The sequence below is a fragment of the Mobula hypostoma genome, chromosome 10 (assembly GCF_963921235.1).
Source record: "Mobula hypostoma chromosome 10, sMobHyp1.1, whole genome shotgun sequence".
Lineage (NCBI taxonomy): Eukaryota > Metazoa > Chordata > Chondrichthyes > Myliobatiformes > Myliobatidae > Mobula > Mobula hypostoma.
The window spans coordinates 97,805,363-97,820,221 of NC_086106.1; the positions used below are offsets into that span (position 1 = coordinate 97,805,363).

Sequence of the window (14,859 nt, forward strand, 5' to 3'; positions counted from 1 at the left end):
AGATTTGTGACAAAAATCTACTGGAACAAAACACAAACATTTGGGGCAGCTCAGTAGGTCAAGCAGCACCTAAGGAGGGAAACAAACAAATGACATTTTGGGTTAAGACCCCAAAATCTTAACTATCTATTTCTGTCCACGGATGTTCCTTGATCCAATAAATTCCTGCAGCAGTTTGTTTTATTTGTCACGTACACTTAGATGTGCATGTGAAACACTAACAACTGCAGGGGAACAGACAAAATGCTGGAAGAATGGATTAGGCTAAATAACAGGATCCTGTTGGCCAACGATTTCAATTCTATTTCCCATTCCCATTCTGACATGTCAGTCTATGGCCTCCTCAACCACCTCAATGAGACCACACTAAGGTTGGAAGGGCAACTCCTTATATTCAGTCTGGGTAGCCTCCAACTTAATGGCATGAGGATTGATTTCTCGAACTTCTGGTAATTGCTCCCCCCCCCCCTTCACCATTCCCCATTTCCATTTCCCTCTCTCACCTTATCTCCTTACCTGCCCATCACCATCCTCTGGTGCTTCTCCCCCTTCCTTTCTTCCATGGCCTTCTGTCCTCTCCTTTCAGATTCCCCTTCCATAGCCCTTTATCTCTTTCACTAATCAACTTTCCAGCTCTTTACTTCACCCCTCCCCCTCTCCCAGGTTCACCTTTCACCTACAACCATGTACTTCTTTCTTCCCTCTCCCCATGCTCTAACTCTGATATCTCATCTCTTTTTTCCAGTCCTGATGAAGGGTTTCGGCCCAAAACGTCGACTATTTACACTTTTCCATAGATGTTGCCTGACCTGCTGAGATCGTCTAGCATTTCGTGTGTTTGCTTAGGCTGAGTAGCTCTTTTTTTAGGTGCAATGGGCCAAATGCACAACTCTGCGCTATAAAGTTTACATGACTCCTTGATTCACATTAGAAGGGAACAAATGTTACCCTATCACTCAGGAGAAGAGGAAGAAAGGAAAGTGGGATTATAAACCAGTAAACCTGATATATGTTATCAGGAATTTATTATTAAGGACATAGTAAATTGGCACAAGGGAAGATATTATGATGAAGTACAATGAGAGCTGTTTATGAAATGTAAAAATTGTTTTACAAACAACGCAGATCATTAAGCTGTATCTTGTAGGCAGGTAAACAAGAACTACAGTATTTCTGACATTAATATTTTTAAAGATAGGCTCAATCAAATCGATTTAGGGGTTCTAATTAAAAATGCTTACTTTACAATTTAACTCCCACACCGTTCACACCAACTGCGCGTTATAACAGCCGTCCGGCAGTGCTTGCGCAGTACCAAGCAGAAGCAGAAGAAACCAATGGATTTCATACATTTGAAGTTTCAAAAAACAATTGAAAACAACTCAAGGGGTTTTACATGAATTAGGGCTCATCAAGCTGTTGATCATATGTTGGGATGCAAAACGAACTGGTTATAGAAGAGAAATATGAATGTAGGAATAAATAATTATTTTCCAACTTGGCAAGTTGTTACCACAAGAATGTCAAAAGAAACATTAGAGGGCCGTCAACCAATAGATTAGACTAGATTGGCTTTTATTTGGCACATATACATTGAAACATCAAAATGCGTCATTTGTGTCAAATTAAATCAGCAAGGATTGTGCTGGGAAGCCCATAGGTGCCACCATTCTTCTGGCACCATCAAAAAAAACTGCAACTCAGTAACCCTAATGTGTATGTCTTTGGAATGTAGGACAAAACCAGAGCACCTGGAAGAAACACACACAGTCACGGAGAGAATGTACAAACTCCTTACAGGCAGATGGGAACTGAACTCGGGTAATCGATGATCACTAACACTGTAAATCCATTGCGTGAACTGCTACACTAATTACTTTGTGTAAGTGATAGATGGAAGGTATTTGGGAAAGTCAGTCATGAAGGTGCAAAGAGCCTGCAAATGGATGTAGCAGACGATGAAGCTCTCAAATGTCTACCCTTCAGCCTAGATATCAACCTGGTGAATCCTAAACTAAATGTAAGGGCCTGTATTGTGCTGTAGGTTTTCTACGTTTCTATGATACACGCTATTCCAGAGGGCTACTGATGCCATTCACTATATTCAAGTCTGAGATCAATGGTTTTTTAAATACTTTGCAAATCAAAGGGCAATGTAAGGCAGAAAGTAGACATGATAAAACAATGGGTTGCACAACAAATGGCCAATTGACCACTTTTGGCATGTGAGATATTTCTGTTCAATTTTGATCAGGAGCCATAAGCCATCCGCACACGGTATTTTCTCATCAGTATCTCCCTGCAGCAGATCTCGTGTAAACTTGGTCTCCACAACCAGCCTCTAACGGCAAGGCCCAGAATAGTGCAAGGACCCCTGCCATAAGTAACAAGCATTCCCTTAGCAATGGCTTACAATCAACCTTATTACTATCAAAGAACTTGGAATGTTGATATTTACAAGCATTAAAAGATATTCAAGACCTATTAAAATTTGATGTGTTAATAATTTGTTTTAAACTTACCATCTGATTAAACACAAAAAATTGGTAAATATGTTAGTGTATTTTCATATGGTGCAGATAGAATTCAATGTGGCATGACACCTCATATTCCATCTAGGTAACCTCCAACCTGCATGAACATCAATTTCCTCTCCCCCCCCCCACCCTTCCCTATTATTCTTTTCCCCACTCCGGCCTCTTACCTCTTATCACCAGCCTATCACCTCCCCAGGTACCCCTCCTTCTTCCCACTCTCCCATGGTCCACTCTCCTCTCCTATCAGATTCCTTCCTCTCCAGTTCTTTACTTCTCCCACCCACCTGGGCCACCTATCACCTTCTAGCTATCCTTGTTCTCCTCCCTCACATAGTATTATAGCATCTTCCCCCTTCCTTTCCAGTCCTGAAGAAGGGTCTGAGCCCGAGATGTCAAATGTTTATCCATTTCCATAGAAGCTGCCTGGTCTGTTGAGTTCCTCCAGCATTTTGTGTGTGTTGCTTTTGATATAGTTTGCTGTTTTTAAGTTAATATTTAAATACACGTAAGTTTCAGAAAATGTAAATTACCTGAACTTTATATCTCTCACTTAGCAGTTGTTCCACTCCATTGAAATTATCACTTGCTAACTTGGGTCAGGTCTAGCCTAGTGCAGGTTCAGCAAGATTCTCCAGCGCAAATACTGAGAAACTGCAAGGAGCTGGAACTCAGCAACTAGACTCAAGCAGGAGTCCAATCTCAGAACACTGTCCAAATGACCCCAGCAAGGACTTCTGAAGAAGTTTGGAACATCCATGCTCAAGTTGAACGAAATCAATCTGGCCTTTCCTGGGGAAGAATTGATATATTGAATAAACTTTGTTCTCAATGAATGTCAGAACAGATTTGAAGGATGGCACAAAGGCATGGTGGGCACACTGGCACAGGTAGTAGAGATGCAGCCTTATAGTTCCAGTGACTGGCCTCAATCATAAACTTCAGTACTATGGATTTGTATGCAGTGTACTGTTGGAAAAGATTCTTAGAAATAGGATCTATAGACATTTAGAGAATCATGGTCTGATCAGGGACAGTCAGCATGGCTTTGTGAAGGGCAGATCGTGTCTAAAAAGCCTGATAGAGTTCTTTGAGGAGGTGACCAGGCATATAGATGAGGGTAGTGCAGTGGATGTGATCTAAATGGATTTTAGTAAGGCATTTGACAAGGTTCCACATGGTAGGCTCATTCAGAAAGTCAGAAGGCATGGGATCCAGGGAGGTTTGGCCAGGTGGATTCAGAATTGGCTTGCCTGCAGAAGGCAGAGGGTGGTGGTGGAGGGAGTACATTCAGATTGGAGGATTGTGACTAGAGGTGTCCCACAAGGATCTGTTCTGGGACCTCTACTTCTCGTGATTTTTATTAACGACCTGGATGTGGGGGTAGAAGGGTGGGTTGGCAAGTTTGCAGACGACACAAAGGTTGGTGGTGTTGTAGATAGTGTAGAGGATTGTCAAAGATTGCAGAGAAACATTGATAGGATGCAGGAGTAGGCTGAGAAGTGGCAGATGGAGTTCAACCCGGAGAAGTGTGAGATGGTACGCTTTGGAAGGACAAATTCCAAGGCAGAATACAAAGTAAATGGCAGGATACTTGGTAGTGTGGAGGAGCAGAGGGATCTGGGGGTACATGTCCACAGATCCCTGAAAGTTGCCTCACAGATGGATAGGGTAGTTAAGAAAGCATATGGGGTGTTAGCTTTCATAAGTCGAGGGATAGAGTTTAAGAGTCGCGATGTAATGATGAAGCTCTATAAAACTCTGGTTAGGCCACACTTGGAGTACTGTGTCCAGTTCTGGTCACTTCACTATAGGAAGGATGTGGAAGCATTGGAAAGGGCACAGAGGAGATCTACCAGGTTGCTGCCTGGTTTAGAAAGTATGCATTATGATCAGAGATTAAGGGAGCTAGAGCTTTACTCTTTGGAGAGAAGGAGGATGAGAGGAGACACGATAGAGTTGTACAAGATATTAAGAGGAATATATAGAGTGGATAGCCAGCACCTCTTCCCCAGGGCACCACTACTCAATACAAGAGGACATGGCTTTAAGGTAAGGGGTGGGAAGTTCAAGGGGGATATTAGAGGAAGGTTTTTTACTCAGAGAGTGGTTGGTGCGTGGAATGCACTGCCTGAGTCAGTGGTGGAGGCAGATACACTAGTGAAGTTTAAGAGACTACTAGACAGGTATATGGAGGAATTTAAGGTGGGGGCTTATATGGGAGGCAGGGTTTGAGGGTCAGCATAACATGGTGGGCCGAAGGGCCTGTAATGTGCTGTACTATTCTATGTTCTACGTTCTATGTACATGTTCTGCTACTGACCATATTTGTCTCCTCTGGGTGCTCCAGATTCTTCTCATATCCAAAGACATGCAAATTAGTTAGTCGATTGACCACTGTAGATGGCCCTTTGCGTGTAGATACGTGCTAGAATCCGGGAGGAGTTGGCATCAATTTGAGGGCAATAAAATGGAAACAATCTAAATGGGTGCTTGACCATTAGCTAGGACTTAGTGAAGGGCCGTCTTCCCTTCTTGATGACTTCATGATCACATGGCTTCTATCAACTTCCATTCCTCATGTTTTTTATATATTCTTATATTTTCAGTTATAAGTACAGGATTCTTGGCTAATTTTTTCCCTCTGTGGCTCTGTGGCAATGTCACACCGGAAGTCCTGTCTTCAGCAATAACTGAAAGCTCATGAAAATGTGAGTAGCTTAAGTGAAAGTTTTACTTCAAACTTATAATATCACATCCGTGAAAATTCAAATACTACAACTTCCATGACCATATTTCATAGCTTCCATATATACTCTAATAGCTCATATATAATAAGTATATAGCTCAAACAGAATCAAAATGCTTGACATGAAAGGAGTTTTTTTACACCTTCTGACAATGTGAATAATTTGTCATGTTACATATTGTTAACCTTCACCTAATGACTCCTGCTGAAACATGTGGAACTTGCACTGCTGGTTGGAGACAGAATCAGGATTGATCATGTTATCTGCAAAAGCAGAAAAACCAGCCAGTGTACAGCTTTGCTCAAGAGGAATATTAATTCAAGGGTGATATTTTGGGGAGAGGGAGGAGCAGTCTTAATGCTTTTGTTGGTTTAAATAATAATAGTAAGTACTTTATTGATCCCAAGAAGGTAATTATTTCATTACACCAGCAACATTTGTAAACACACTCAGCAATAATAAATATTAATAAATATAATAATATCAACTAGTAATAAATACAGAATAATATACACGATAATAATTTACCAATGTGCAATAATGTGCAATACTGTGCAATAATAATGTATGAATTAATAAAACAGAGACTATTGTATTATGATGTGTATTCTCCTGTTGCACAGAGATGAACTGTTTTATATGCCTGTTGCATTTGGTAGGAAAGATTTTCTGTAATGATAACTGTGACAGCAGAGTTGAATGAGCATGTTCAAAAGGGTGCTCCACTGCTTATTCAGTAGGTTATGGTCCAGGTTGTAGCCAAGGATGGATCCAGCCTTTTTGATGAGTTTATTTAGTGTTTTTGCATCACCAACACCAATACAGCTCCCTCAACATAAAGCTGCAAAGGAGATTGCACTCGCTACAACAGACGGGTAAAAGATCTCCAACACCCTGCTGAACACATTGAAAGATCTCAGCTTCCTTAGGTAATAGAGTCTACTCAACCCCTCTTGTAAACAGCCTAGGTGTTAGTTTTCTAGTCAAGTCTGTTGACAAGGTGAACATCCAAGTATTTGTACTCTTCCACCACTACAACTTCTTCTCCAAGAACGTACACAGGACACACAACAGTCCTCTTCCTCCTAAGATCAATCACCATCTCCCTGGCTTTGGCCACATTCAGGAGAAGGTGATTCGTCCCGCACCACTCCACAAACTTGTCCACCAGTCCTCTGTATTCCGATCCCTGCCCATCTCTGATATGCCCAACCACCACAGAGTCAACAGAGATCTTCTGCAAGTGACAAGACTCAGATTTGTACTGAAAGTCTGAGGGGTACAGTGTGAACAGAAATGGAGAAAGGACAGCCCTTGTGATGCTCCAGTACCACTCACTACCATCTCGGACAGAGAACTTCCCAGCCATACAGACTGGGGTCTATCTGTCAGGTTGTCAGAAAGTTTGGCAAGGTGGTTGGGTAGCTGCATATAACTACAACAATTTTACTGCCGATTTTACTGTGAATGATATAGTTACTAAGTAAGAGCATAGTTCGATGCAAACTTTCTTTATTCAGAATAAGTAAGAGATTAGCAACAATGGAAATCATTGGAAAAGACTTGAGATCACACATAACTTAATGCAAATAGTTATAATAGGAATATGACACTCCAAAAACTTATCCTTGTCATTCACTGGCAGTGCCATCATTGAATTACTCCTCATGTAGTGAGGGGGTTCACCACTGATCAGAAGCATAGCCGGATCATCAGATTAAACACTGAGATATCAAGAGCCCATCAAAAGATGGGAATCCTGTGGCAAATGACTAATCTCATAATACCCCAAAGCCTCTCTCTGATCTACAATACACATATCAGTAATGTTAAGTAGGCTCTGCAGTGCTATTAACAGGCAGGACACCTTTCAGGACAGAGCAAACTTCTTTACCTGCACCACTTCCATCATCCTAAACAATCATTATCACCACCACTAGTGCAACATGGTTGCAATGTGTACCATCTGCAAAGTGTACTATCCTTACTTGTCTGGGCTACTCTGACAGCACCTCCTAAGCCAATAAGGTCTCCCATCAGGAAATTCAATTGGAAACACCATTGCCAGCGTGTTCTCTTCAAAGTCACACGTTATTTTGAGTTAGCCCCTTATCATTTCTACATCAGTCTTCTGAAACACACTCCCATCATCACAATGGGAGAACCTTCTGCAAAAGGGCTGCAGTGTGTGATAGGCAAGTCTCCTCTTACTCTTTCAAGTTGTTTTCAATAGACCATGAAGAGTAAGGAAGTTTGGCTAAGCCAACAGCAGGACATAAATCAAACAGAAAATTGGGTGGACCATTAGCAGATGGGATTCAATCCCAATAAGTTCAGCTGATGCATTTTAAGAAATCAAATAGCAGTATGGCATACAGTATACAGTAAATCATTAACTGGGAATGTGGTGAACAGTAGTAGGGTCAAAGGTCATAGTTCCCTCAAAATGGCAACAGGGATGGATGGAGTTGTGGAGAAAGTACATCACACACTTGTCTTTATAGGGCAGAACACAGAATACAAAAGTTGAAAGGTTATATTGTAACTTTAAAAAAACTGTACTTTTAGGCTGCACTTGGATTATGGTGTACAGCTCCGTTCTCAACACAATAAAGAAGGTTGTGATTTCTCTGGAACGACTGTAGAGCAGATTCATAAGGATGGGATCACAGCACTTTGGTTATGGGAGAAGATTGGACATGCTAAGCTTGTTTTCCTTGGAGTGAAGGAGACTGGTTAGAATCAGATACAATCACAACGTTTGGGAGATATTTAGACACGCACTTAAATAGGCAAGGCATACCAGCCCCAATGCAGCAAATGGAATTCGTGTTGACGGAGAACGAAAGGTCACCATGGATATGGTGGGCCGAGGGGATCCCTTCTATGCTTTTCGACAATGAGTATCCTGGCATGTATTACCAGGCATAATTACCGCACGTTGAAAACGGCTACTTACGGGAAGAACCCAGAGCTCACATGCAAATCCACTGTTTTGTATAACAAATGTTGGAGGCATCATGGTAAACAAATTCAATTTAACCACTGAATTGAGGTTGTTTTGATTTGCAAATACGTTTCCTTGCCTTTCCACACACACACACACAACTGTGGCTAAACTGGGATTTCGTAGCACTGAACCTTATTTATGACTATTTTGCAGAGCATATTTTTGACGGAGCTTGATAGCCTTCCAAGGACGGCGGAGGCTGCCAAGTCATCCAGAATGGTTTGCATAACTCAGCCGTTTGCTAGTTATTTATCACATACTCAAATGATAAATTCTGTCACCTGTGCAAAATCTCCACCAGGCATCGACTTACTTAATTGATGCCCGGTTACAAAAACAAACTTGTTCCAAATCTTTCCAAACATGACTTTCTCTTACGACAGTTCAGCCCTGCCATAGAACATTATCTTACGTAATACGTAATAATAATAGAATAGTTCGATTACTTCAATATTTTAATCCATTCTGCATATGTCCGTTAGCAGAGCTGGCTCTTCGGCTTATGGGATAATACCACATAAAGTTATAAGTACATGTCACTGTTCGGTGCTTTACACCAAGACAACTTCCCACGGCAGCGCTGATCCAGGGTGCAATTGTGAGTCATGTTCCTAAAAGATTAGCAAACTGGAGCATATGGCTAGGATCACAAATGAAGAAGTGCCAAATTAATCATGTTTATAAAATCATAGCTTTATGTCACCAAGCACAACAACCCCTCCCCCAGACATTTCTGTTAAGTGGAGATCATTTACATGCGCTATTCCTGAAGTGTCTGCCATAGATCATCAACAATGTCGATTGCATGTGACCCCAGTATTGTTTTCAAATTATTGACGCGTCTTCTCTAAAGAGACTTTGGGAACACTGTGAGGTCCGCGACACCATTTATAACCGGTTGCGTTGTGTCCACGCTCAGCTAATTGCAATTGCAACGTTGTGAACTATATTAAATAACAACTCTCGCTTTTGTGTGCAAGTTCCAGCTGAATCGCAGCTTGGAGTGCGCTAGCAACCTTATGGCACAGCTTCCGATTTGGTGATGTTTTGAAAACACGCCCAAGTTTCTCAGAAAAACAGGCGAACGGTTAGCTATAGAGTGAGGGCAGCGAGTCCCCAACCCCCAACCAAACCCATGTGAAAAACACAGTAGCCGAAAAAACTTTTACAACACAATCAATGCAACTAACGAAGCTGGTTTAAATGATTTTTATGTTGCAAAGCAACATGTACGTCCCGAAGCAGCTTGAGTCCATAGGTTAATACATCATTTATTTCGGCCACAATTATATAGTGAAATATTACCACGATCAGAGCAATACGTGATTAAAGTACCCTCCTGCACAACGTTCTGTTATTTCTCCTGCTGTTCTGTAGCAGATCTGAACTGAATCAGTATCAAATAATAATCAATTGAAAGCAGTTCTTTACTTACATAGCGCTTTAATTTCTTTTCTGGAGGCGATTTGATGAGCCAGCCAGTGTATACGACGTCTTCTACACTCATGACTGCAAGTGGATGGGAGACACTTGCGTTCTGCGGTATAATGTTTTGGGTTGATTTTGCTGTCACTCAGCTTCTCCACACACAATGCAATGTAAAATCCATCACAGTATCTCTCATCTGTCTAATGGCACAAGTTCCTTATGTTGGAGGCGGAAGCAGTGAGAGGAACCGCATACACCAGTTCTCCCACCCATTATACAAAGCTATCCAATAATAGTCACAGCATGGCCTGACGTTAGGTAAACAACAAATACTCATCATACCCTCCCCTTTCAAAATGCAGAAAGGAAGACTGATAGCGTTTGTCCGATGACCCTCGGGGCGCAATGTTAGAATTACGGGAGATAAAAATCTAATTGTTGTGTTATTCCTGTATTTTGAAAAGCGATATGTCAGTTACTTACACAGAGTGCAATCACTGGTGAAATGATCTTGGGCTTAAAAATCGAATTGAAATTTACACAATATACAATTCCGCAAGTGCATTAAACATTCCTCTCCGTTATACAAGTCTAGTGCAGGTCATGGTAAGTAGTAAAAATCCGGAGTTTTTTTTTTGTCGTACGGTGATGACAATATATATTAAAACCGACACTGCCGTTATACAACAAATATTTTCTGTTCTACACGACTTCTTATTTCTACTTTCGAACTTGCTTCCCCTAGCGCTCTGATCGCACCTGCCGGTCTTCTGTATTAATATATCTGAGGCGTTAAAAAAACTTAGGCTCATAGAAAAGTACAGCTCAGAAACAGTCCCTTCAGCCCATCTAGTTCGTGCCAACTCATTTAAACTGCCTACTCCCATCGTCCTGCACCATCGCTTCTGTAAGATCCTGACGGAAGGATTACAGCATGCCCAAAATTATAGCCCATTAGCAAGTTTCACAACGTTAAAAGACTTACGTCAATGTTAGCAATGCTACTTTTCGCCCCCAAGCAATATATGTACTGCAGGCACAATAACCAATAGTTCCAATATCCAAATTACAAATAGAAACTTCAATATTATATATCAATATTCTTCTTCAAACTAAGTTATAATATATTTCATTTTTCATACATTTGAAGAACCTGGCAGAGACCTGATGTAAATACCATTGGATAATAATTTGGTAAACTGGATCAGCAAATTTTCGGATGACACCAAGATTGGGAGTGCAGATGTTGTTAGGAAGGTTTCAAAGCTTGCAGCAGAATCTAGACCTACTGAGAAAAATGGGCTGAAAAGTGGTAGATGGAATTTAACGCAGACAAGTGTGAAGTGTTGCACTTTGGAAAGCCAGATCAGGGTAAGACCTACACGGTAAGTGGTAGGGCACTGAGAAGTGTGATAGAACAAAGGGATATGGGAATAGAGAATGAAAATCCCTTGAAAGTGGTGTCACAGGTAGATATAGTCACAAAGGGAGCTTTTGGCAATGGAGTACAGGAATTGGGATATTATGTTGAGTTATATCAGATGCTGGTGAGGCCTAATTTGGAGTATTGTGTGCAGTTCTGGTCACCTACCTACTGGAAAGATATCAATAAGATTGAAAAAGTGCTGACAAAATTTACAAGGATATAGCCAGGACTTGAGGATCTGAGTTATAGGGTAGGGTTGAACAGGCTATAGGACTTCATTCCCTAGAGCGTAGGAGAATGAGGGGAGAGGTTTACAAAATTATGAGGGGTATAGATAGGGCAAATGTAACCAGGCTTTGTTTGCTGAGGTTGGGTAAGACTAGAACTAGAGGTCATGGTTTAATGGTGAAAGGTGAAATGTTTAAGGGGAACATGAGTGGGAATTCAGAGAGTGGTGACTAGCTGTCAGTGGAAGTTGTGGATCCAAATTTGATTTCAACATTTAAGAGAAATTTGGATATGTACATAGATAGGAGGGGGACAGAGTGTTACCGTCCAGGTTGAAGTCGATGGGACTGGGCAGAATAATAGCTGGGCTAAAGGCCTGTTCCTGTGCTGTAGTGTTCTAGTGACTTTCTGACTCATTGCCATCATTCATCTCAGTTTCTCATATCTCATATTTCAATCAATATTAATATGGTCCATTTCTTTCTGTTAGTTTCTAATTAATATTACAAAGACCATACCCACCACACTGCCCCTCTCACTCATTCACACTGTGTTGCAGTCAGGTTTAACTGAAAATTCCAACTTTAACTCACTCCACTCCAGGTATATCATACCCAAATTATTTCTATAAATGTTAACCTCTTTTATAGAATTGGTCTTTCAGTTATTTTACATAATTTCTTAGTTTTTACCCTTCTCTATATCAAAGAATATTAAAAGTACTATGTCAGTGCTGTGTGGAATTTCTTTCTACAAGAATTAGGAACTTGCATCGATGCTGAGGACATTTTCTAGTTTCCCCCCCACCCCCAGCTGATAAACTTCGATGACTAATGCCCACTCTCAGAATCAAAGTGACCTTCTAAGACTCCAATGTAGCTGAAATAATGTGCCCAGACATTGTGAGCTGAGGTCCAATGGTCACCTTGTTTGTAAAGTTACGAGATACTGTATCAAAAAATGATTAAGGAAGTTGACTGGGTAGATGCAGAATTAACTGTAATCACAATCTCAGAGATAAGGTGAAATTTGTTTACCCAGAATCTTTGGACTGAAGCCTCCATACTGACTATATCAAGAGAGAACAATAGATCTTTACATATTAATAGAATCAATGGTTGTCAGGTGTAGGAATGTAATACTCAGGTAAAACAAAAATAATTTTGAACTTATTGAACTCCATCCTAAATGGACTACTTTATTTATAAGAAAGAGACCAAACTAAACCAACACATAACCAAGCTGATGGTGCTCCTGGTATTCCAACAGCAATTTCAAAATAAATAAAGAGTTTTTCAAAAATCTAACTGAAATGAGAGTCAGGAGGCCTAAGGGTAATCTTCAAAGAATCCATTCACTCACAAAGGTACGATGGGCCTAATTTTCAATGATGCTTCATTGATAAAAGCTGCTTTTCCCCTTTATACAGCTCACTCAGTTGGGTAGAGCTGTTCTCCAACCTTGGCAATGCATTTGCAAACATTTTGTCACCATACAAGGAGTGCTGTTCAATTTAATGGAACTGATGACAAAAGGACCAGTATTAGGGTGTCTTTGGTCTCATCATTAAAGTTCGTGTTCATGAGCCCTCCTGCATGAAAAAAAGAGCTGACCAAAACTTCACTTTGTGCTACCGACATCAAAAGCTCACCAAGGTTTTTCACATTTGTAATCTCCATTAAAATCTAAGCATTTCATTTTGGAGTGTTTTTATGATTTTTTTCCAAAATAACAGACACAGGAAATATTACAAAATGTGTCATGTCATCCAGTTTATAGTAACTAGTTGAAACCATGCCTTTGGTGAGAGCAATGTGTCATCTTACAAAGACTAGCTAATGTCTCCAATTAAGGACATATTCAATCTAAGAAAAAATTCTAACCATTGTTCATTGAACGCATGTAACAATTTTAGAAATCTTGATACTTTTACAAATCCTGAAGATTATTTTAAAGCTTAATAAAAGAATACATGGGATAAAAATACTTGTGCATTTGACAGCCACACAGGTTCAAGAAAAGCTTTGAGAGTGTTGTGATTATTTTAAAAAGGAAGATAATTACATTGATGGAACAAAAAAGGGCAATTCTTTCTGAAAGCCTTTCTGCTTTTGTCACGATATACAGTACTCTAGCTTTTTTTTTACTATTCCCTGGCTGTAGCTGGAAACTGCACATTGCACGTTGATCAGCAGCTCTACCCTGAAAATAACCATCCAATGCACCAGCTTGATAAAGATGACAGCAAACCAATTCTTTGTGGAAGGCACAATGGTCCACGTTGATCCTTTGAATATTCACAGAAAATGTGCAAATAAGTCATTGAGGATTATTGAGGGTAATTTTTTTTAATTAGTTGGTCAAACATATTGTCCTATCTTTTGGATAATTAGGTGATTGCACAAAGTCTAAAGAATGAATCAGGAATCTACTGTACCTGATGGGTATAGTTCAGTATCATATAAAACAATACTCAAAAATGATACAAGGGACATAAGAACTTAGGAAATAAGAATAGGAATATATTGTCCCACCATTCAATAAGAACTGATCTTGGGCTTAGTTTATTTTTCCTGTCCATTCCCTCTGCCTTCAGTACCTCAATGTGAAAGCCACCATGCTATGGGAATAGGTAGAAGATGTTCATCTTTTTGGAGTGGCATGCTTAACATTGTGCTACGTGATTATGTGGAAGGGCATGACTCAACTGACTGCCCTACACTTTGCATGAGCCTTGGTCCAGTTATCTAATTGAAAATACTATGGCTTGCAAACACTCAACACATGAGACAGTAACTGCCATGTTGTGATGAAGATACAGCATATATAATTTGGCAATTAATAAGTCTAAAAGCCCAGAACACCACTTGTATGGTTTTCATTCACGTTGATTTAAATATTGCCAATCAGTTCAGAATGGTATTGTCATACTTAGTCACAACCTTACAAAGTTAAGAAAGGGAAAATGCAAACATGCTTGCAATGTGTGGTACATGCTTATTGAGAGCTGATGTAGGGCAGATTCAGGGTAGACACAAATAGTATGCTGAATCTCAGTTCTGAGTCACACACAAAGAATAATAACTTGGTCAAGCTAGAAAAGATTGCATGTTGGCACTGAATTTATATCATTGCTTAAAATGGTAGATTCAGAAGAAGAGGGGGAAATAAATAAAGTCTGCAGTGCGTTTCAACAATGTAACATATGATGTAATTTTTGATACCATTTGAAATGCTTGGTGTATCATTGATTAGAGATGCATTCTAGTTCATACATTATGCAATATTTACATGTAAGTACAGGCAAATACACACCCCTATACATTTCATGAATATAATTACATTGTAGTTACACTGAATAATTGACCTAGTATCCTCATAGCATTGATGAGGAAGGAACTTGTTCATGATGCTAGGCACTGTAGATAGATCTGTATTAAATATTCAGTGTTTATTTTGCAGGACATCAATATATTTATTACA

At 40.1% G+C, this 14,859-nt stretch overlaps 1 protein-coding gene across 1 annotated transcript in view; it reads right to left on the reverse strand.

The window, feature by feature from the left end:
- gab3 (GRB2 associated binding protein 3) overlaps window positions 1-9,947 on the reverse strand; it is a 125,153-nt gene extending 115,206 nt beyond the window's left edge. The window contains exon 1 of the mRNA XM_063060930.1: window positions 9,730-9,947. Within this exon, the coding sequence (XP_062917000.1) occupies window positions 9,730-9,801 (72 nt within the window). The 5' untranslated portion in view covers window positions 9,802-9,947. The remainder of the gene's footprint in view (window positions 1-9,729) is intronic.
- Between the last annotated feature and the right edge of the window lie 4,912 nt (window positions 9,948-14,859).